Source organism: Neoarius graeffei, chromosome 12 (assembly GCF_027579695.1).
Source record: "Neoarius graeffei isolate fNeoGra1 chromosome 12, fNeoGra1.pri, whole genome shotgun sequence".
NCBI classification, from domain to species: Eukaryota; Metazoa; Chordata; class Actinopteri; order Siluriformes; family Ariidae; genus Neoarius; species Neoarius graeffei.
Window position 1 is genome coordinate 78892099 of NC_083580.1, and position 22864 is coordinate 78914962.

General features: G+C 40.6%; 1 protein-coding gene across 1 annotated transcript in view; it reads left to right on the forward strand.

The window, feature by feature from the left end:
• The window catches only part of wwc1 (WW and C2 domain containing 1), a 65687-nt gene that overhangs the window by 17353 nt on the left and 25470 nt on the right, over positions 1-22864 (forward strand). The window contains exons 6-14 of the mRNA XM_060936494.1: positions 1827-1956; positions 6544-6690; positions 6840-6910; positions 8768-9010; positions 9797-9886; positions 10284-10804; positions 10962-11079; positions 16143-16310; positions 20312-20504. Coding sequence (XP_060792477.1) covers positions 1827-1956; positions 6544-6690; positions 6840-6910; positions 8768-9010; positions 9797-9886; positions 10284-10804; positions 10962-11079; positions 16143-16310; positions 20312-20504 — 1681 coding nt within the window. The remainder of the gene's footprint in view (positions 1-1826; positions 1957-6543; positions 6691-6839; positions 6911-8767; positions 9011-9796; positions 9887-10283; positions 10805-10961; positions 11080-16142; positions 16311-20311; positions 20505-22864) is intronic.

The window sequence follows — 22864 nt, forward strand, 5'->3', positions numbered from 1 at the left end:
TCAGGCGCTGCGTGGTGTCTTTGCGCCTGCAGCGGTGCTTTGCCTGTGCTGTGGCCGAAAATAGTTCCAGATATAAATTGGTCTAGTAAATCCCTTCGTGTTAATTTGCATTGATATGTGTACTCGATGTGAATGTACAGGTCATGAGAAATAATTATAAAAAATCTTGAGTTATTTGGTTCACTTTTGCAACGACAATGCTAGCTGGACACGCCGGATTACAGCGACTACGCTAAGCTAAAGCTAACCAGGACGTTTCCAGATCAGGACAATGGCTGGGTCGGCTACAAAACGCTTTGGCTCACTCATCCAACTCTAGGGACTGACTCAATTTCACTTGGGGGTGGCGTATTCCTTTAAAAGATGCTTTCTCACTTTTTTGTTACGGTAAATAGAGAATGTTTTGAATTCATTAAAGTGAAATAAAGAAATATATAAATAAATAAAAGCTTGGTTAGCTGTATTTATATTTTCAGCCAAATATGACGCTGTTCGCTGTCCAGTGCTGGTCAACATGGATGCGAAACTGGAGTGCGCATATATACAGTGTTTTACGGTAACTTCTAGGCACTTGGAGAAGGAAGGAAAGTAAACCTTTCTAGTGTCTACATCTTACTTCAGACGAAAAGTGTGGTATAAATTACAGAGACAGATATTCAGATCTCCTCAGGAGTCATCTACAGTACGCGATCAGGTCTAAAGCGCCTGCGTACCGGGGTCACGTTGCATCATGATGACTCATGGCTCCGTACTGCACATCACACCGTCGCAACCATCACCACTCTGTCACATCCACCGTACTCACCGGATCTCGCTCCGAGGGAGTTCAGTGTCAGATGAGGTGTGAAGTGCGACAGATGGTGTATCAGTGGCTACACACGCAACCGAAAGGACTGTCTGTCTGTCTATCTATTATTCGAGAAGAATCTGGACGCTCATTAAGCTTGGGATCAAATGGAGATTATGCAAAAACAAATACGAAGCCCTGGTGGTTACTGTATAACCTCATCTTCAGCTTAGACAAGTGTTTTGTGAAGAGAGTATGTCGAAACGATTTAGGCATGATGTTTGGCAGGTGTATAAATGTCATTGCTTGTAAATAAGGCAGTGGAAGGAAACTCTGTGACACTCCAGTTTACCATCACAACATCGTTCAGAACTTCTCCTTCAGCCCTGAACATTAAACTTGAGAAATCAGAAATCTCTCTCTTTTTTTTTTTTCCTTTTAAATTTTACTTCTCTCATTGGCTCCTCCAACCGTATTTTCATTCACTCCCAGCCTTGCAGTACTGCAGCGTATTTTAAAAAAAACAAACAATGCTGTCAGTGGATGGGTTTCACTCTTGTTGACTCACCTTCACTCCTCTACTTGACTGACTCACTCCCTCGCTCCCATGCTGAAGAATGCGGACAGACCTGTTGCTCAGGCGGCACGCGTGACTCGCTTCGTTTGCCGTCTGCTGCTAAACCGAGTCCACCCCGACCTCCATAAACATCAAGCTCCTCATGGCACTGTAAAGGTGTTGTTTAGTGATATTCGTAACTCATTGCGCTTTGATCAGGTCAATATTTAATGAGCTGTGTTCAGGAAGTCATCTCTTTGCCTTCATGTGTTCGCTTCTCTTTGAATAATTGCAGTACGTTGAAGATGCTGGTAAACAGCACGTTCTGTTTGGCTTGAAGATGCCCCCAAGCACTCATAACAGAGTCAAGGCTGGCAGCCAGATAGATATAATACGTTTAAGCAAGCATATTTATAAGAAACTGATCTTTACCTGGTAAATATTAGTCTTTCGTATCGCACTAAGAATTTTACTTTTGTTCAGAATCGACCACAAGCTGGCGAGCGCTTCGTATGGATACAAGCAGCACGAAGCCCAAGCCATCTTAAAGGAGGTCAGGACCATTAAAGATGCCATCAGCTGTGGGGAAAGAGAAAAGCAGGAGCTCATGCAGGTAAACGTCACCGCTAAGCTTCCATCGTTGTATAGCTGGAATTAGATAAAGAATATTCACAAGATGGATATTTTGTGCTTCACTTTGCCTTTGTGCCTATACTTGTGATGTGATATGATGTGTGTTTACCTGAGTGTGTGTGTGAGTTAAGTAGCTCAGGAATGTTAGGGTGAGGTAATTTCTTTACTGTGAGAAGTTATGCACAGGGTGGGGCTTTACACTCACGGATGCACTCGCATATTTTTGTGCAATACCTAATGGAATAGCAAAGTGCTGATATCACACATCTGTTAAAAGTATGCTCTCAGAGCAGGCTGATTTGTATGATATCACAGTTTATAATCATACAGTTGCACCATACATTCGGATTAAAATATAATTTTTTTTTAAATTTCGTGATTCAGGAAGTGTTTAATATCTACGAACGCTAAATACGAGACTAAATACAAAAAGTAGCCGCAGTTAAAATCACAATCACGTGTATCCGGACGACGACAAAATGACCAGATGAGGCAGAAATAAAATCAGTGGCTACTGTGAAATAGGAAATGATCCCAGGACCCCATGTGTGTTTAATCCCATCTGAGTAGGGCTTATGATGTGGGAAATATGGCTCTCGTAATTTCAAGGGTATTATTTATGTACAGTAGAAAGTATCATAAATGTATAGTACTGTGCAAAAGTCTTGGGCTGTCAACCAAAAATGGCTTAAAACATAATGAAATTCAATGTTTCGGTGTTTAAAAAAAATACTATAAACAGTAATCAGTAAGCCACAACAATAAATGAAACAACGTCAGTATTTGGTGTGAGACGACCCTTTGCGTTAAAAAAACAAAACACTAGTCTCGGGTCCACCGAGTGCAGTTTGATAAGGAAATGAGCTGTAGGTTTTACTGAGCATCTTGCAGAACCAGACACGGTTCTTCTGGACACTTTGACTGTCACACTCGCGTCTTAATTTTGCACCAAAACCCAGCAGCCTTCATTATGTTTCTGTTGGTGACATTCTGCCATAGCTGAATAAGCACACTTAGAATTTTCTCTGCAGAAATGCAGTCTAGTTCCAGCTGGTGCTTTCTTTTTAGCATCATTGTGGTATTTATATGCTACACAATGAAGCATAATTATTTAAAAACCTGATAAATTTTTTTCCTTTTTTTTTCGTTTCCGTTTCCGGTTGAGAGTACGTCGTGCGCATTCTGGCTGCCGCTTCTCACCAGAGCTTTTTTAATTTTATTTTTATTTTCTTTCTTTTTCAATTTTTCATTTTATTTATTTACTTTTTCCTGTGTGTTTGTGTAGTTTGGTGTTTGTTTGAGTGTTTTGTCCGGCGGTTGTGGTGTAGCTCCAGACCCAGTTTTGGGCGTTGGTTCCCTCCAGGCCTTGGTTCGCCGTGGGCGATGCCTGCACTCCCAGCTATGGACTGCAGTGAGTTTGCTGCTCATTTAACATTCGTGGTTGTCCAGCGCTCTGTGCTTTAATGCTTGGCGTGATGTTCCGAGCGATGTTGCTCGGTGGTGTCGCGGCAGCTGTGCAGGCGGTTTGGGATACACCAGCGCTCTGCGTGGCGGAGCTTCTGTGCTCGCTTTGTGGATCCACGGCGTGGTGTTTGAGCGATGTTGCTGACGGCGTCACGGCGGCTGTGCTGGAGATGTGGGACTCGTTTTCATGCGCCTTTTGGTGGGACTGTGGCTGCTACACCACTGGAATTACATCTTGACCCCTACTTGGTGGACTTTTTACTTTTATTTTTTTATTATTTATTTATTTATTTATTTATTTATTTTTCCTTTGTCTATAATTGTAAAGCGTCCTTGGGTTTTTTGAAAGGCGCTATATAAATTGAACTTATTATTATTATTATTATTATTATTATTATTATTATTATTATAAATTCCGTAAAATACTTGTAAAACTAGCAAAACTACGATGCAAACGGAGAATATAAACAGCTGAGTTGCTCCAAGCGACCGCTACAAGATGTCATTGCATACGCCAAGTCCGTCTGGCATTTTAAAGAAAATAAATTTTTTCTCGAACACTGTTTGGCTTCTGAAAATGAAAGTTTGATTTTTGAAATCTGCGACGACTTTTATTTAAAATAAGTTTGAGAATAAATCCTCTGGAGGATCCCTTTAAGACAGGCCTATTCAAATAGCGGCCCGGGGGCGAAATTGGCCCGATTGAAATTTAATCCGGCCCGCGGCAGATTTTTTAAAACAAAACAAAAAAACATATCTATGTATCTGCCGCAGCGCACAGTTTTCTCTACCGCTCTGGCACAGACCAGAGTACAGGTCGTCTCCATGGTGACAAACACTCATTCTTGCGATGTGACACTCCATGCAGCTACAGCAGTGGCAACATGGCGCTGTCCAAGCAACATCGCAAAGTTGACAGAGAAAACTGTAAATTTCAAAGCGAATGGACTGAAAAATACTTATTGACTTTGCCAACTACGGCAAGCGATAGACCTGTGTGTTTATTGTGCAACGAATCTGTAGCTGTGGCCAAAGCGTACAACGTGAAGAGACATTTTACAACAAAACATGCTTCAGTTTCTGAGCAATACTGAGAGGGCTCCGAGGAGAGACGAAGGAGAATAGACAGACTGGTAACTTCTTTTGAACAAAGTCAGCATGCAATTGGTGGCTTTTGCACAGAACAAGAGAGAGCTTTTATTGCATCTCTACAAGTGGCGTGGATGCTGACAAGAAAAAAAGAGACCCTTCACCGAGTCGGAGACTATTAAAGACTGCATGCTGGCGGTTGTTGACGAAATGATTGTTGACCAAAAAATGAAAGACAACGTGTCCTCATCTATTAAAAAAGTACCATTTTTCATTATATTTCATAATAAAGGAAAAGAATAATGTACCTTATTTCATATATTATGTACCTTAGTATAGTATATTTTAATTGCCTTTAGCTGATATCAAGTTTATGTCAATTGTCCGTCCGGCCCTCACAAATTTTGTAATTTTCTAGTTTGGCCCCCCTGCAAATGTATTTGAATAGCCCTGCTTTCAGAGTTATTGATCCAGGAAGTTTGAATCTGTAAATATATTTCCAACTTTACCGCAGTTCAACCCAAACCTGAAATAGAACTTGATTAAATCATGTAAATGAGCCATATCACCCAGTTTATTCCCACTATCACCCAGTTTATTTTCCACACACCTCATTCAAACCATAGATGAGTTTACATGAGTTTAAAGTTATCACATTACAACGTGATACCAAATTATCATGTGATGACATGAAACTTTTCACATAATAACATGAGAATATATTGTTATAACGTGATAATTTGGTATCACGTTATTATGTGATAGTGATTTTATTTATTTATTTTTTCCCCTGGTGTGGCAGCAATACGCTTCCGTATTTTTAGAGCAAGGTGTCATCTGACAAAAAAAAATTATAAAATGACATTTGTGCTTTTTTTATTTTTATTTTTTAATTGCACTGTAATCAAAATTGGACAGATGATTTGATGATAAATAAACAAACCATAATCCTGATGTGTGAGGAAAGATTAGTATGCAGTCGATCTGGAAGACAATTTGAACGAAGCCAACTAATCACACCTTTCTAAACCGGGTGCAGAGGAGAGCGTCCTCTCTATTGCCCCTTTTCCACCAAAGCAGTTCCAGGGCTGGTTCGGAGCCAGTGCTTAGTTTGGAACCGGGTTTTCTGTTTCCACTGATGACGAACTGGCTCTGGGGCCAGAAAAACCGGTTCCAGGCTAGCACCAACTCTCTGCTGGGCCAGAGGAAAGAACCGCTTACGTCAGCGGGGGGGCGGAGTTGTTAAGACCAACAACAATAACAAGACCGCGAAAGATTGCCATTTTTAAGCGACGAGAAGCAACAGCTGTACAAACGCGAAGTCATCCATTATTATTATTATTATTGTTGTTGCTGCTGCTTCTTCCGCGTTGTTTTTGCTTCGATATTCACGCCAAGGTTTATGCAAACGTAGCGACGTAACTGACGTATACAGCGACGTAATGACGTATACAGCGACGTAATGACGTATACAGCGACGTAATGACGTATACAACGACGTAATGACGTATACAACGACGTAACCGACGTATACAACGACGTAATGACGTGTCTTCTCTTAGCACCGCGAGCGATGGAAAAGCAAGCTGGTTCTCAGCTGGCTCGCAAGTTGAACGAGTTGTGAACCAGCACCAGCACTGGCCCCGAACCAGCCCTGGAACTGATTTGGTGGAAAAGGGGTATATCTGCCCTCTTCCACACACACGAGCTCAAAGACGCCTGTGATTGGCCAGTGTCCCTGTGATTGACAGAGGAGAGAGGGTATGCCCCTCCCCTTCCCATACAGGCTAATTTTTGTTCGTTTGACTCCCGGGTATGATTGCTCTAGCTTCAGCAGGATTTGAGTTTCTTAATGATTTTGATTTTAAGGAGTTATTTAATGGTTTCCAACATAGTCAGTCCTAATTCGTGACTTTAGCAGAGTTACTGAAGTAAAAATGACACCAGACATTCTATATATTGTGTTTTTCTGTAGATTTGTTTCTCATTCTTTGTGGTGATGTTTTTCTCTCAGAAACTGGCCGTGCTGAAAGATAGCTTCCACTTGGATTACCGCTCTCAGACGGAGCTGTGGGCCAGTAACCCCTCTCTGGCCAACTCGAACCTGTCGCTCCCTCGTCTCTACTCGGACGCAGAGTCCCAGACAGACATACCTGCTGAGGTGAGACGGCGAGGCTGAATGTTTTAACAGGAGCACACAGGACTCCTACACAGTCCTTATAGGCTTTCGTTCCTGATTAGCAACACTGGCACGTTTTATTGGAGATTCAATTATATTTTTCGATGATCTTTTTCCTCTTTTCGAATCAGTTGGGTTCAATCTCCAATAAGCTGGCAGAGAAGGTACGACTGAGCCTGAAATACGAAGAGGCGAAAAGAAGGTATGGTCCGTTTAAATTATGTTTGAGAAGATGAGATGAGAAGAATGACTTTGTTTTGTCACATCCTGCTGTTGCGTTTTTACCGCATGCTTTCACATCGGACACGGTTCCAAACTAAAAGAAAAAGATTGTTGTGTGTACAGGCAGTTAAACGGATAACTGATCCAAGGATCTCCATCTTTGGATCCCGATTAACTCGCTAACCATCATATCAGTGAATTTGTTATACTAAGACTTTGAAAGGTTAACTTCCTACTTCATAATGCTTTAACTAACTTCGCTGCTCCAACCATCTAGCTAGCTGATGCTAAATATCTAGGTTACGTTCCTACTGAAAATATGGCTATGACCAACACGTTCAGCTAGCTTATACTGTGTAGCGAGCAAATGAAATTGTGGTGGCATCTGTTTAGGCAGCGCACCGACTTCCAGTGCCACGACAACACCCTCGATGTTGTAATCGTTAAACTTCACCGAGCGATAAAAATCTTCTTGCGTGAAAAAAATAATTTAAAAACGTTGATCGAATAGCACTTCCTGTCTTTCAGTGCTACGCCAACATCAGTCCAATTCCTAAAAAAGATTCTTTATTCAGGTTGTAATCAAGTAGCGTCAGGGTGATAGGTTTGCGATGTAGCTACAGATACACTACCGTTCAAAAGTTTGGGGTCACTTTGAAATGTCCTTATTTTTGAAAGAAAAGCACTGTTCTTTTCAATGAAGATCACTTTAAACTAATCAGAAATCCACTCTATACATTGCTAATGTGGTAAATGACTATTCTAGCTGCAAATGTCTGGTTTTTGGTGCAATATCTCCATAGGTGTATAGAGGCCCGTTTCCAGCAACTCTCACTCCAGTGTTCTAATGGTACAATGTGTTTGCTCATTGCCTCAGAAGGCTAATGGATGATTAGAAAACCCTTGTACAATCATGTTAGCACAGCTGAAAACAGTTGAGCTCTTTAGAGAAGCTATAAAACTGACCTTCCTTTGAGCAGATTGAGTTTCTGGAGCATCACATTTGTGGGGTCGATTAAATGCTCAAAACGGCCAGAAAAATGTCTCGACTATATTTTCTATTCATTTTACAACTTATGGTGGGAAATAAAAGTGTGACTTTTCATGGAAAACACAAAATTGTCTGGGTGACCCCAAACTTTTGAACGGTAGTGTATGTACAATTAACCAAAATATAGTGGTTTTTCAATAGTGATACATTTTCAAAACGGGGGGAAAAAAAGCAACCATGCTTTAGGTTCACATTTTCTGTCGATTAAACGTTCAAGATTGTAATAGAAACTAAATTACAGTTGTTTTTATGACCTATTCGAATACTCTGACCAAAAGTATGTGGACACCTGATCATGCGCGGTTCTTCCTCAAACCGTTGGCACAAATTTAGAAGCACACGATTGTATAGAATGTCTTTTTGCTGTAGCTTTACAGTTTCCCTTCAGTTTAACTAAGAAGCCCAAACCTGTTCCAACATGGCAACGCGCCTGTGCACAAAGCACAGAGCTCCATGAAGACGTGTTGTGTTCAGGTTGGAGTGGAAGAACTCGAGCGTCCTGCACAGAGGACACTCTGTCTCACTAATGCTCAGTAATGCAGCAATCCCCATAGCCGTGCCTCAGAATCTAGTTGAGAGCCTTCCGAGAAGGGAAGGGAAGGGAAGAGTGGAGCTTATTATATCAGCAGGAGAAGGGGATAAGATTTCAAATGGGCTGTCGAACAAGAACATAAGCATGATGGTCATGCGTATAGTGTGTGTTTTTATATAAAATTATTGCAGAGTTGTTGTTTTTTCACTTCTTTCCTTTTGGTATATAAGCATCCATCTGTCTGTTCGTTTTAGGATTGCAAACATTAAAGTCCAGATAGCGAAGCTGGATAGCGAGTCGTGGCCCGGTTTGCTGGACCCTGAGCGAGACCGGCTCATTCTCATCAGCGAGAAAGAGGAGCTGCTGAAGGAACTGCAATACGTCAAACCCTGCAAGCGCGCTCCTAGCGACGCCGAAAAGATCGAAACCGAGAAAAAGCGTCTGGAGCAGGACCTGCAGGCGGCACGCGACAGCCAGAGCAAAGCTCTCACGGAAAGGTGAGGGAGGATAGACAAACAGCAGAGATGGGAAAATGCAAATAATTTGATGCTTGATATTGAGTAGAATCCTACAGCAAAGTTAGGCAGGGTTATAGATTAAAGACGGTTATAGATTCTAAGCTCTCATGGGTGGAAGAACGGAGCAGCTGTTATGGAAGACTAAACCCATTTGGGATGCTGCTGATGTCTCCTGGGGAAGTAGGGCATTCAGCGTTCAATAACAAGGTCAACTATCGCAATAACACATCTGCACGGGGAAAGAGAGAAAGACCGAGCTGCCGTTTGCATCGAATTAACTGCTTCTTTAATAACAGAAGCGTGTTCTTTCCCGAAGGATTCCTGAGAGTGCAGACACCTGCATCATCAGGTCAGGTTTCTGGACTGAGAATGCCAATTAGCCCTCTTTGTTCTTTTCTTTCTTGCTCCTTTCCTTCTTTGTATCTTTGTCGCTTCTTGTCTTTTCCTCACTCCTCCTCCTCCTCCTCCTCTTCCTCCTCCTGGATTACTTGAACAGGCCACTTGTTCTGTACACCAGATCCCGTATCCTCGTCGAGCTCTCGGCGTCTGTGCTCTTCCTGTAACCTGAGTCGTAGAAGGGATGTAGGTTAAACACAATGGCTGCCTTTTTTCCCTCTGCTCCACGGCATTCCACTGTAACTTCAGCCAAACGTGAAGAAAGAACAGAATTAATGTCTTCTGGTGTGTTTTGTGGAGAGAAATAATAAAAAAAAGAAGAACAGAACTTCACTAATTGCAGCGTTTTCTTGTCCGGTTGTGCCGCAGGTTGACGTTACATTGCAAGAGGAACAAATTGGTGAAGGAGCTGGAGGACGTCGTGAGACAGGCATCCTCGCTGCATACCCAGCTGAAGAGGTTCATACCATTCCGTTATCTTAAAAAGAAAAAGTTATTTCTTTTAAATATTAGCAGCATTTTTAAAATTTTGTTTTAAAAGATATGTAATAAGCAACGACATAACCTGCACAACTTCAAGAAGGTTTTGTTGCTGTGGTTCATTCTCAGATCATCCCTTATTTATTTTCCTTACCACAGCAGGATATAAAGCAGAGAGAGAGAAAAAGAGAGAGATATATACCCTAGTGCATGTGGCTAATGAGCCCGTCGTGCTTTAATTAGCTTGTTTTCACACAATGCATTTTAAGTTATGGAAAGCTAAAGAGGGAGCAAGGAGCCAGAAATAGAGGAGTAATAACCCTATGCTGCTTTCCTAACCACCGCGTTTGCTTTTCTGCCCTTGTTTCTTTCTCAGCCTATCAGCTAGTACGCTCTCCTGTTCGTCGGGCAGCAGCCGTGGTTCTCTGACGTCCAGCCGCGGCTCACTGGTCGCCTCCAGCCTCGGCTCGCAGTCGTCTCTCAGCTTCACCGACGCCTACTTGGAGCACCAGAGCGAGCTGAGCGACCCGGATTTCCAGGTCAAGTTGGACTCGCTGCTCCACGAGAGCACCTCGTCTACATACAGACCCTCCAGCTCCATCCCCACCATCCACGAGAATGAGGTGACGGCGGGGCCGGCTGCCAGCGCCGCGGGTCAGGGTGCATGCCTGCGCGCTCACACTCTCCGTCTATCCGAGACACCTCGCTCTATGAACTCGCTGTCTCCACGCTCGTCACTCTCCTCGCTGTCTCCACCTTGCTCGCCCCTCGTTCCCGAAGCCTCGTCGCTGGTCGGAGAGACTTTTTCAGGTTCAGCCTCCCAGCTTGACCTGGAGCTGCAGGCCCGGCTCAGCGAGCTCAGCCTGCAGGGAGATGCTAAGCAGGATGCCAATAAAGGTACCGTGGGGGATTTAAACATCACCAACCAAGCGTATATATTAAAAACATTGTCCGTGATGGACAGAAAGGGGCGGGGCTTCCAGACACAAACGTCACGGGATATCATGGCAGTGTGTTATCATGTAGAGGTGAATACTGTTTTCCGTGTGTGTAGATCTCGATTCCCAAACAAGGGTCCTGGGGTCCAGCTCAAAGAAAGTGGGCGTGACGTCGGCTGTGTCGGACGAATCGGTGGCGGGAGACAGCGGCGTGTACGAGGCTTCAGAGAAAAGGTTTGCGATCAGTTTTGTAATTCAAACGTTGAATCATGGACTTTTTTAAATAACACTATAATCAACGGTAGGCTCGTCGGTGTGAGAATTATTGGCACCCTTGCTAAAGATGAGTTAAAAACTGTTAAATGTGGATCATTATAAATTCTCACTGAATACATGAGAGAATTTTTTTCTAAAGAAATAAACCCTTATCAAAAATAGATATTTAATAATAATAATAATAATAATACATCTGTTTTGTATAGCGCTTTTCATGGTACTCAAAGACGCTTTACAGGAAGTTCAAACACACACACACACACACACACACACACACACACAGATACAGACAACAGATAAACAGTAGACAAAGAAAAATAAATAAATAAAAAGTAAAGTCCACCAAGTAGGGGTCAGGATGTAATTCCCGTGGTGTAGCAGCCACAGTCCCACCAAAAGGCGCATGAAAACAAGTCCCACATCTCCAGCACCACCGCCGTGACGCCGTCAGCAACATCGCTCAAACACCACGCCATGGATCCACAAAGCGAGCAGAGAAGCTCCGCCATGCAGAGCGCTGGTGTGTCCCAAACCGCCTGCACAGCCGCCGCGACACCACCGAGCAACATCGCTCGGAACATCACGCCAAGCGTTAAAGCGCAGAGCGCTGGACAACCATGAAGTAAAATGAGCAACGAGCTCACTGCAGTCCACAGCTGGGAGCACAGGCATCGCCCACGGCGAACCAAGGCCTGGAGGGAACCGACGCCCAAAACTAGGTCCGGCGCTACCCCACATCCGGTGGAGAAAACACTCAAACAAACACCAAACTACACAAAACACACAGAAAAAAAATAGAAAAAAACAACTGTAATATAAACTGAAATATAATGTAATAAAATATTACATTTTATTTTATAATGTAATAAAAGCACACATCTCACAAATTAGTGGCACCCCTTTTGACATGTCTGTCTTGGCCAACAAAATGACCTTCTTGATCACATTGAAGGATACAGAGCAAAATACAGGGCTCTATTTATTTATTTATTTTTATTTTTTTTCCAAAATTGCCTTAGAATAAATTGACCTCGTTTACAGTTTATATTTCTTGCATATTTATGCTAAAGCCGTATTCGGGTTGGATTAGTTTATAAGCAGGATGTCTGTATAGTAGTAAGGATGTTTGGAGCGTGATCATACGGACATGTGTATCCTGATTAAAACGATCAAACGAGCGCCAAGTTTGACGCAAAACAATAGGTCAGTCAGCCTGTAATTTTTAGATGGAGAAAAACTCCGACATAGCTGATCTAGAAGGAAATAAAATTTACAGAGGAACTTGCGGCACGGTGGTGTAGTGGTTAGCACGGTCGCCTCACAGCAAGAAGGTTCCGGGTTCGAACCCAGCGGCCGGCGAGGGTCTTTCTGTGTGGAGTTTGCATGTTCTCCCCGTGTCTGTGTGGGTTTCCTCCGGGTGCTCCAGTTTCCCCCACAGTCCAAAGACATGCAGGTTAGGTTAACGTGGGGCGGCATTGGGCTGAGGTGCCCTTGAGCGAGGTACCGAACCCCTGACTGCTCCCCGGGCGCTGTAGTGTGGCTGCCCACTGCTCTGGGTGTGTGCGCGTGTGTTCACTGCTTCAGATGGGTTAAATGCAGAGGATGAATTTCACTGTGCTTGAAGTGTGCACGTGACAAATAAAGGTTTCTTCTTCTTCTTAAAAAAAAATCATATATCCATATCGAGTTTAATTTCTCACATCACATTTTTGTCACAGCCATGTTCACTCGTCTTTATTAAGGGTGCCAATAATTCTGTTATCCTATTTAAAAAATCATAGTGGTGTTGCCATGGAGATGGATGGATGTTTACTCTTAAAAAAAATGCTTGATATTCATGAGGGAACACAAGCCTACTTCCTGTTGACTGACCCATTTTCTCTCTCATTAATAATTTTTATGGACTTCTTAAAATTAATGCTGCAGAAATATCCCCTGATTAATATTTATTCAGTTAGCAGGGATGGACTTACCACCTGCTCCAGTTCCTGAGACAAGCAGATTAGATTTCTTTAGTAAAATGGAAGTTTTTATTTAAAATAAATGAGCTTCACCATGCTCACGCTGCATCTGATGCGTGACCTGTTTGATGCGAGAAGGATTTTGACCAGTCCGGTTTAATTAGGTTGCGATGATGATGTACAGATTTTTGCGCAAGACGCAAGGACAGTGGTGCTTGAAAGTTTGTGAACCCTTTAGAATTTTCTATATTTCTGCATAAATATGACCTAAAACATCATCAGATTTTCACACAAGTCCTAAAAGTAGATAAAGAGAACCCAGTTAAACAAATGAGACAAAAATATTATATTTGGTCATTTATTTATTGAGGAAAATGATCCAATATTACATATCTGTGAGTGGCAAAAGTATGTGAACCTTTGCTTTCAGTATCTGGTGTGACCCCCTTGTGCAGCAATAACTGCAACTAAACGTTTGCGGTAACTGTTGATCAATCCTGCACACCGGCTTGGAGGAATTTTAGCCCGTTCCTCCGTACAGAACAGCTTCAACTCTGGGATGTTGGTGGGTTTCCTCACATGAACTGCTCGCTTCAGGTCCTTCCACAACATTTCCATTGGATTAAGGTCAGGACTTTGACTTGGCCATTCCAAAACATTAACTTTATTCTTCTTTAACCATTCTTTGGTAGAACGACTTGTGTGCTTAGGGTCGTTGTCTTGCTGCATGACCCACCTTCTCTTGAGATTCAGTTCATGGACAGATGCCCTGACATTTTCCTTTAGAATTCGCTGGTATAATTCAGAATTCATTGTTCCATCAATGATGGCAAGCCGTCCTGGTCCAGATGCAGCAAAACAGGCCCAAACCATGATACTACCACCACCATGTTTCACAGATGGGATAAGGTTCTTATGCTGGAATGCAGTGTTTTCCTTTCTCCAAATATAACGTTTCTCATTTAAACAAAAAAGTTCTATTTTGGTCTCATCTGTCCACAAAACATTTTTCCAATAGCCTTCTGGCTTGTCCACGTGATCTTTAGCAAACTGCAGACAAGCAGCAGTGTTCTTTTTGGAGAGCAGTGGCTTTCTCCTTGCAACCCTGCCATGCACACCATCGTTGTTCAGTGTTCTCCTGATGGTGGACTCATGAACATTAACATTAGCCAATGTGAGAGAGGCCTTCAGTTGCTTAGAAGTTACCCTGGGGTCCTTTGTGACCTCGCCGACTATTACACGCCTTGCTCTTGGAGTGATCTTTGTTGGTCGACCACTCCTGGGGAGGGTAACAATGGTCTTGAATTTCCTCCATTTGTACACAATCTGTCTGACTGTGGATTGGTGGAGTCCAAACTCTTTAGTGATGGTTTTGTAACCTTTTCCAGCCTGATGAGCATCAACAACGCTTTTTCTGAGGTCCTCAGAAATCTCCTTTGTTCGTGCCATGATACACTTCCACAAACATGTGTTGTGAAGATCAGACTTTGATAGATCCCTGTTCTTTAAATAAAACAGGGTGCCCACTCACACCTGATTGTCATCCCATTGATTGAAAACACCTGACTCTAATTTCACCTTCAAATTAACTGCTCATCCTAGAGGTTCACATACTTTTGCCACTCACAGATATGTAATATTGGATCGCTTTCCTCAATAAATAAATGATCAAGTATAATATTTTTGTCTCATTTGTTTAACTGGGTTCTCTTTATCTACTTTTAGGACTTGTGTGAAAATCTGACGATGTTTTAGGTCATATTTATGCAGAAATATAGAAAATTCTAAAGGGTTCACAAACTTTCAAGCACCACTGTATGTATTAATGGAATACACACCTTAATGCACCTTAACTAGCTAACTAGCTTGAGATTGTTGTAATAATAATAATAATAAAATATTAGCCAACTTTGACCCAACTGGGAAATATGACAAACATGAAATATAGTGTAATATCAGGAACATGATAAATTATATCAACGTAGAGTCTTCTTCGGAAACTGTAACAAGATTTGATCTGTTTTCTACTGTCTGAATCTTTAAAATTGTAAAACGGTAAAATGCATTGTTTATTTTAAATAGTTTTTCTTTTCAGCGTTAATTAAATTTCCGTATAAATTAAATCATTTTTAAATTACTTTTTAAAGGTTAATTTTTAAACGCAACACTACTGGCTCACTTGCAATTTGTTAGGAAACCTGTTATGCATATTGTGTATCGTAGAGCTGCCTCCAGATATCGCGATGTGATTTTTTTCCGTATCGCCCACCCCTACCTCTGGGTTTAACTCCTGTATTAAGCTCTATTCAGAGGACAGTAAATGCACATGGGGTAAGTTTGTACTTTACAGGACCTCCTCTTCGATTTTATTTTATGTGCTCTGGATCGTCCACGTCGTTGTTTCTGTCCGTCTTCCTCTGAGATAGTTACAGGCTGAATGACCTACTGTTTTCCACCAAACTCAGCACTCGTCTGATCATTTTATTTACGTCCAGATAAATAAATGTAGCTCTAAGCGGTTGTCACCTCGCATTGGGAGGGAAAAAAAACGTCATACCGCAGCTATTTGCCATAATTAGTCTCTTACCACGTGTATCAGTGCCCCTCCCCCAGATATTAAACGCTTCCTGGTCTCACAAAATGGATGCTTTCTTCAGAAGAGGCTCTTGGCCATGCTCTCGGTCTGTGCGGTGAAACCTCGACCTCACGCGCTGCCTGGGAGAGAGTTTTTTAGGAGGAGAAAGAAAATAAAATCATTAAGAAAACGAGGTCCTGCAGGCTGATTAAAGGAGCCGTTATAACGCTAGCTCCAGGTATAAAGCGACACTTTATATTCACATCTGTACAATATCACCAACTTTTACTTGTCTGTAAATAATTAATCACTGAGAGTTCTGTAAATATCTAATGAAGCACGTGATGTGAATATCCAATCTAATCCGATCCGAATAGGGCCATTTCTGTAAGTTCATGCTGTTAAACTGTTTTGCTGGTTATATAAAATGCAGACTGACTGTGCAGCGAGTTTGAGATTTAAGGTACTGGTGAACGTCCCTACAGGCCCGGAGTCCCCGCCGAGCAGCTGTTGGGTGATGAAGACGGGGGATTAGTCAGCTGCGCTCAGATCAGACTGGGTCTGAAGTACGAGGCTAAAGAGAAGCGGTTTGCCATCTTCGTCATGCAGCTGACCAACTGCAGCACGCTGTCCGTTCCTGCCAGCCAGAACATGTACGTCTCCTTTCTTTCAGGCATCCTGCAAATGAAGATTACATTCACACGCTTTTATTTTTCAGTTTCCTTTTTTCACTTTTGGATTTGTGTGATATCAGCTGTCGTGAGGAACTGGACAGATTTTCTGGCACGAAAAGCACTTGAAATTCGCTGTTGTTTAGAAACCGTGATTATTTAGTTTATCAAACTGTAACATGAATAATATAATAATTCATAATAATAATAATAATAATAAGCAATTACTGGATGAGACTGAACAAAATATCGTGATTTGTTAAGCCTGGCGCACACGGGCGATTTTCTGTCACTTGGTCGTGCAACTTTTTACGCAAGCGAAAAATTGCTTAATGTGCGGATATTTGCGATGGCGATTTTTTTTTTTTTGTTGTTGTTGCTTGCGACAGATCGCAGGTATCAAACATGCTTGATATTCTGCAACAAAAAAATCACCAGTCGGTGACTAGTTGCAGAGATATCGCCGCATGTGCGTGTCTTTGCAATAACGAAGCAATCACCGCCAAAGGCTAAGCCAATCCCTGCCAGCAAAGTGGTCATGTGATTTCCACATGACTTTCATCCCCCTCCCCAAATCGCCCACCAGTCGCAGATAACGCGCACACGCAGCTACCCGAGAGGGGAAACTTGCGTCCAAAAATCGCAATACGCTTGCGATGAGAAGTCACCCATGTGCTTTAGCGGCGAACAAGCAGCAATTATTTACCGATGCTGAAGGCAAAAACTAACAAATCATAATGTTTTGTGAAAACCGAGTTCAATAATTGTTTTATCATTCAAATTTTTTTTGAAATACTGATTATAAAGTTCGCTCGATGAGTCAGACGATAACAAAGAAATCAGATGCAAACGCTGTTTTATTTACATCTCGTAGAACTCAAGACAAAAGTGCGAAGTAACTGCACATGTGCAGACCATAATTTGTAGGCAGTTATTTACAGTTCGCTCAGCCAATCAAAACAGTGTAAAAAAATAAGTTGCATAAATAAAAATTTGTCAATTTTTTTGCATAAATCTGCATCTCTTTTTTTTTTCTTCTTTTTTTTAAAATTGTGTACTTTTTGCTGTACAATTTCTCACATTAACCTTCAGACCTGTTGAAGTTTTTGAGATTTAACAGTCAATAAAAATGCCCCAATATTAAATCAGTAAATCAGGTTGTTGTTTTTTTTTTTAATATATATATATATATATATATATATATATATATATAGAAACGGGTTCCGTCCGTCCGGTCGCATTTTTGTTTCCGGGCCATATCTTTAAAACTGCTGAAGATATCTTCATGAAACTGTGTACATATCAAGCAACATGTGAACTGGTACCTTTTTGCTATTTTGGATTTTTGAAAAAAGTATTTTTCAAATTTTTACATAAAAAATAAATTTTGACTGAGTTTCTCAGAGCAACGTTCGTTTCCGGAGCATACATCCAAAACTATTCATGATATGGATTTGAAACTCAGTATACAGTGGCTTGCAAAAGTATTCATACCCCTTGAACTTTTTCACATTTTTCCACCTTACAACCACGAACTTAAAAGTTTTTTATTGAGATTTTATGTGATGGACCAACACAGAGTAGCACATAATTGTGAAGTGAAACGAAAATGATAAATGGTCTTCAAAATTTTAAACAAATAAAAATCTGAAAAATGTGGTGTGCATTAGTATTCAGCCCCCTGTACTCTGATACCTCTAAATACAATCCAGTGCAATCAATTGCCTTCAGAAGTCATCTAATTAGTTAATAGAGTCCTACTGTGTGTAATTTACTCTCAGCATAAATACACTTGTTCTGTGAAGGCCTCAGTGGTTTGTTAGAGAACGCTGAAGAACAAACAGCATCATGAAGACCAAAGAACTCACCAGACAGGTCAGGGATAAAGTTCTGGAGAAGTTTAAAGCAGGGTTAGGTTATAAAAAATATCTGAACATCTCAAGAAGCACTGTTCAATCCATCATTCAAAAATGGAAAAAGTATGGCACAACTGCAAACCTACCAAGACATGGCCGTCCACCTAAACTGACAGAGCGAGCAAGGAGAGCACTGGTCAGAGAAGCAGCCAAGAGGCCCATGATCACTCTGGAGGAGCTGCAGAAATCCACAGCTCAGGTGGGAGAATCTGTGCACAGGACAACTATAAGTCGTACACTCCACAAATCTGGCCTTTTTGGAAGAGTGGCAAGAAGAAAGCCATTGTTGAAAGACAGGCATAAGAAGCCATGTAGGGGACACAGCAAACATGTGGAAGAAGGTGCTTTGGTCAGATGAGACCAAAGTTGAACTTTTTGGCCTAAATGCAAAGCGCTATGTGTGGCGGAAAACTAACACTGCTCATCACCCTGCACACACCATCCCCACTGTGAAACATGGTGGTGGCAGCATCATGCTATGGGGATGCTTTTCTTCAGCAGGGACAGGGAAGCTGGTCAGAGTTGATGGGAAGATGGATGGAGCTAAATACAGGGCAATCGTGGAAGAAAACCTGTTGGAGGCTGCAAAAGACTTGAGACTGGGAAGGAGATTCACCTACCAGCAAGACAATGACCCTAAACATACAGCCAGAGCTACAAGTTTAGATCAAAGAATATTCATGTGTTAGAATGGCCCAGTCAAAGTCCAGACCTAAATCCCATTGAGCATCTGTGGCAAGACTTGAAAATTACTGTTCACAGACGCTCTCCATCCAATCTGGCTGAGCTTGAGCTATTTTGCAAAGAAGAATGGGCAAAAATTTCAGTGTCTAGATGTGCAAAGCTGGTAGAGACATACCACAAAAGACTTGCAGCTATAATTGCAGCAAAAGGTGGCTCTACAAAGTATTGACGCGAATACTAATGCACATTTTTCAGATTTTTATTTGTTTAAAATTTTGATGACCATTTATCATTTTCGTTTCACTTCACAATTATGTGCTACTCTGTGTTGGTCCATCACATAAAATCTCAATAAAAAACTTTTAAGTTCGTGGCTGTAAGGTGGAAAAATGTGAAAAAGTTCAAGGGCTAGGAATACTTTTTCAAGGCACTGTACATGTTAACAAGGTGGTGTGGACGTGCCTTTTTGTACTAAGAAATTTGAGAAGTTAAAAATTTTCATGTTTCCATGGAAACAATTCCAGACTTGGTCTCTCTGGTTAGTCTTAGGGGTAGGTTTTGTTTTTCCGGAGCAGAACTTGAAAACTATGAGTGGTTTGGTGTTGAAAGTTGGTATATGTGTTGATTAAGTAATGTATATGTGCGTTTTGATACTAAGAAATGTGAGAAATTTAAATTTTTAGCTCACCTGGACCAAAGGTCCGGTGGGTTTATTTCATGGGCTGTTGAGGTCAGTGTAAAGAAGTAGGGTTGGTTTCCTGCAGCAGAACTTGAAAAATGTGACACACAATATCTTGAAACTTGGTATAGAGTTGGTATACAGGGCGGCGGATATACAGGACTCTGTCGTCTTGTTGTTTTTATGTTTTCAGCTGTGCTTCTTTGTTACTTTTAAAATATAATAAGCTAAATCAGAGTAATAAGATCTGGATTCTGGACTCGTTACTATGATTAAGGTGGAACTTTTTAACCCATCCAGCTTCCTCCTTTCATTTTAACAAAGAATAAATGGAACTGCGAAAAAAAGTGAAGTGCAGGTTTTACTGCTGATCTGTGAAATGATTTGCAGTTATGCAAGTTGTAGGTCTCTGCAACAAAATACAACTTACTTAATTTATCCGCTAAATATTTCCTAAATTATTAACGCCTGCCTTATTAAGCGATATATATAAAATGTGATCTCGTCACAATGTGTGACATCACAGGGTTTATACTGCGTTCAAGTTGACTATGAAGTGGCGGAAAAAAACATGTACGAGTCTCCTTTTCTTTTTCTTTAGCAACAAGAGGGCCAGCTGACTGTGATGACTGATGTATACTTACCTCCTTAGAAACTTACCTCTTACATATCTCACACGAACTCTACCTCGTTCCTCTTGGCAGGTATGTTCGAGTGGTAGTGCTGCCCTGTCCGGAGGCCACTCGCTGTCTGTTCCGCACACACAGCTCACAGGCTCACGACACACTGGAGCTCAACGAGGTGTTCGCCGTGCAGCTTTCCCCCACCGCCTTCAGACAGAAGACACTCCGCGTCGACGTCTGCTCCACCACCAAGTCCAGGAGAGAGGAGTGTCTGGTAGGTGTTTTGAAGACTGTCGTGCTTCGCTGTGTACTCGTACAGGACCGTCAAGTCATGATTTAAAAAAAAAAAATAATAATTTATTCTGGTCTGTAAATCCAAAAATCCCTTAAAGTTCCACTTGTTATTGGGTTTTGTTATTCAGAAAAATTAGGAGAAAAAGACTCAAAAAGTAAAGAGTGGGTGATATGATAAACAATATTGTATGAAAAGAAATATGTATCGCATTATATACAGGTTTACCAGCAAAATAAAATAAAAAAAAATCATGATGTTTTATTCAATGTCTACGTAATATTTTTAATAAAAATAAACATTTTTGTAAAATCTTTTCAAACAGTGTAAAATATTTGAACTAAAATTATTTTAACATTGATTTATCTGTGATTGGTCAGTTTGAATTTATTTTAAAAATTAATAGAAATAAAAATAATGTTAATATATACATCAAAATGTATCCATGATTTTTTTTCAGAAAAGCGTATCGTGACATCACAATATCGAGGTCACGTTGTTAGATATCACCCAGTCCTAATAACACGACTAAGAGTAGGACTAGGGCTGGGCAATATGATGCTGTAATAGTGATATCATAATTTATCATGTCACGATACACTTTTTGGAGATATCGTAGATATCGCGAATATATATATATATATATATATATATATATATATATATATATGTCCGTATTGTGAAATACCGTGACCGAGGTCTTGAAAGTACTGAGCGAGGCCCTCTGGGCCGAGGTCAGTATTCAAGGCTGAGGTCACGTTATTTCGCCATACGGACCGACCTTAAGCTGGTAAATAATATATTTATTTTTTTCTTTGCCAAATTCTAACCGAAAACGAGAGCGCCCGAAAGGGAAAACCGAGCCGAGCCGCCATTTTGAATCCTCATTCACAGCTGTAATGCAAATGGCTTCCTCCTCGGTATACAAGTGCACTTCCATGGCAGGAAAAAAAACTACATTTTGCCGCCTATGTAGTCCCCTATTTATACAAAACTGAGTCATTCAGGATTCAGCCATGTTTTTGCTCGGCGTTAGCAACAGTTAGAGGTTTTTAGCTTTCTCCTGAAATGTTTTCTTTTATTTCTTCTTCCTCAGGGGAGTAAAACTCGCTTTCGCTGTGAACACTGTCGTTATCGCTATCCATGCTGTAAAATTAATGCTATTCTCCTGAGAAATGCTGGCAAACATTTATAAGATTTTTGATAATCTTATAAATAAATCTTATTAAAAAAAAAAAAAGATAAATGCTGACAAAAAAATGCTACTATGTTTGTTGTTGTGAACGAGCGAGTCGCCAGAGGTCCGTAACTGGGGTCCGTATCGTAGGATACGGACCCGCTCGCCAGCCAATCAGAGTGCAGGATTTGGACCACGAAAACAATAAATATATATAATATATGAGTGATTTCATGCTTATGGGTACTGAAATGGGGACATGAACTTATTTTTAAAAATTCACCTAAAACCATTTCTTTTTTTACCATCAGGTCACAAAACATGTAATCTTTAATGAATGATATGTTAAAAGATAACTTTAATTTTCTGAGATGTAATAAAAACATATTTATATGCCAAAGTCAAGCCTATGAGTTCCAAAATGATGTCTGTTACATTACTTCTGTTACGATTGTCCATCTCGCGTCTGTTACAAATTAATTACAATCTAGCTCTATACCATGTTAATCTTATTGAAAGAATGTGTATGTTTATTCTACTACACATGTTTATTAATTATATTTGCTAAAACATCACCTTCCTATATTTCAAAAAGCCAACCAGTCTTTTTACATTTTTGTATCAGACAATGTCATTCTATTGGTGTCAAACATTATTAAAAAAAGCTGATGTAGATTGCTACATTAAAAACACCCTCACTGTTATATTCTAATATATCATTACTTTATCTATACATAATAAAATACAGTTATAAAATAATTCTACATTGTTAAAATTGAGAATCTATATGTCCACAACACTTCTGTTACGTTCTGACTTTGGCATATAAATATGTTTTTATTACATCTCAGAAAATTAAAGTTATCTTTTAACATATCATTCATTAAAGATTACATGTTTTGTGACCTGATGGTAAAAAAAGAAATGGTTTTAGGTGAATTTTTAAAAATAAGTTCATGTCCCCATTTCAGTACCCATAAGCGTGGAATCACTCATATATTTTTAACTTTCTTTAATAGCAACGAAAAACTCTGGAGGCAGTTGATCTGATTTTGTACTAAACCTTAAAAATTGTGCAATTTTTTTCTATGATATGATTGTAAAATATATTTTTAAATTTTTTTTGAAGTATTTATTAAAAGTATTAGAATTTTTTTTTATTTTA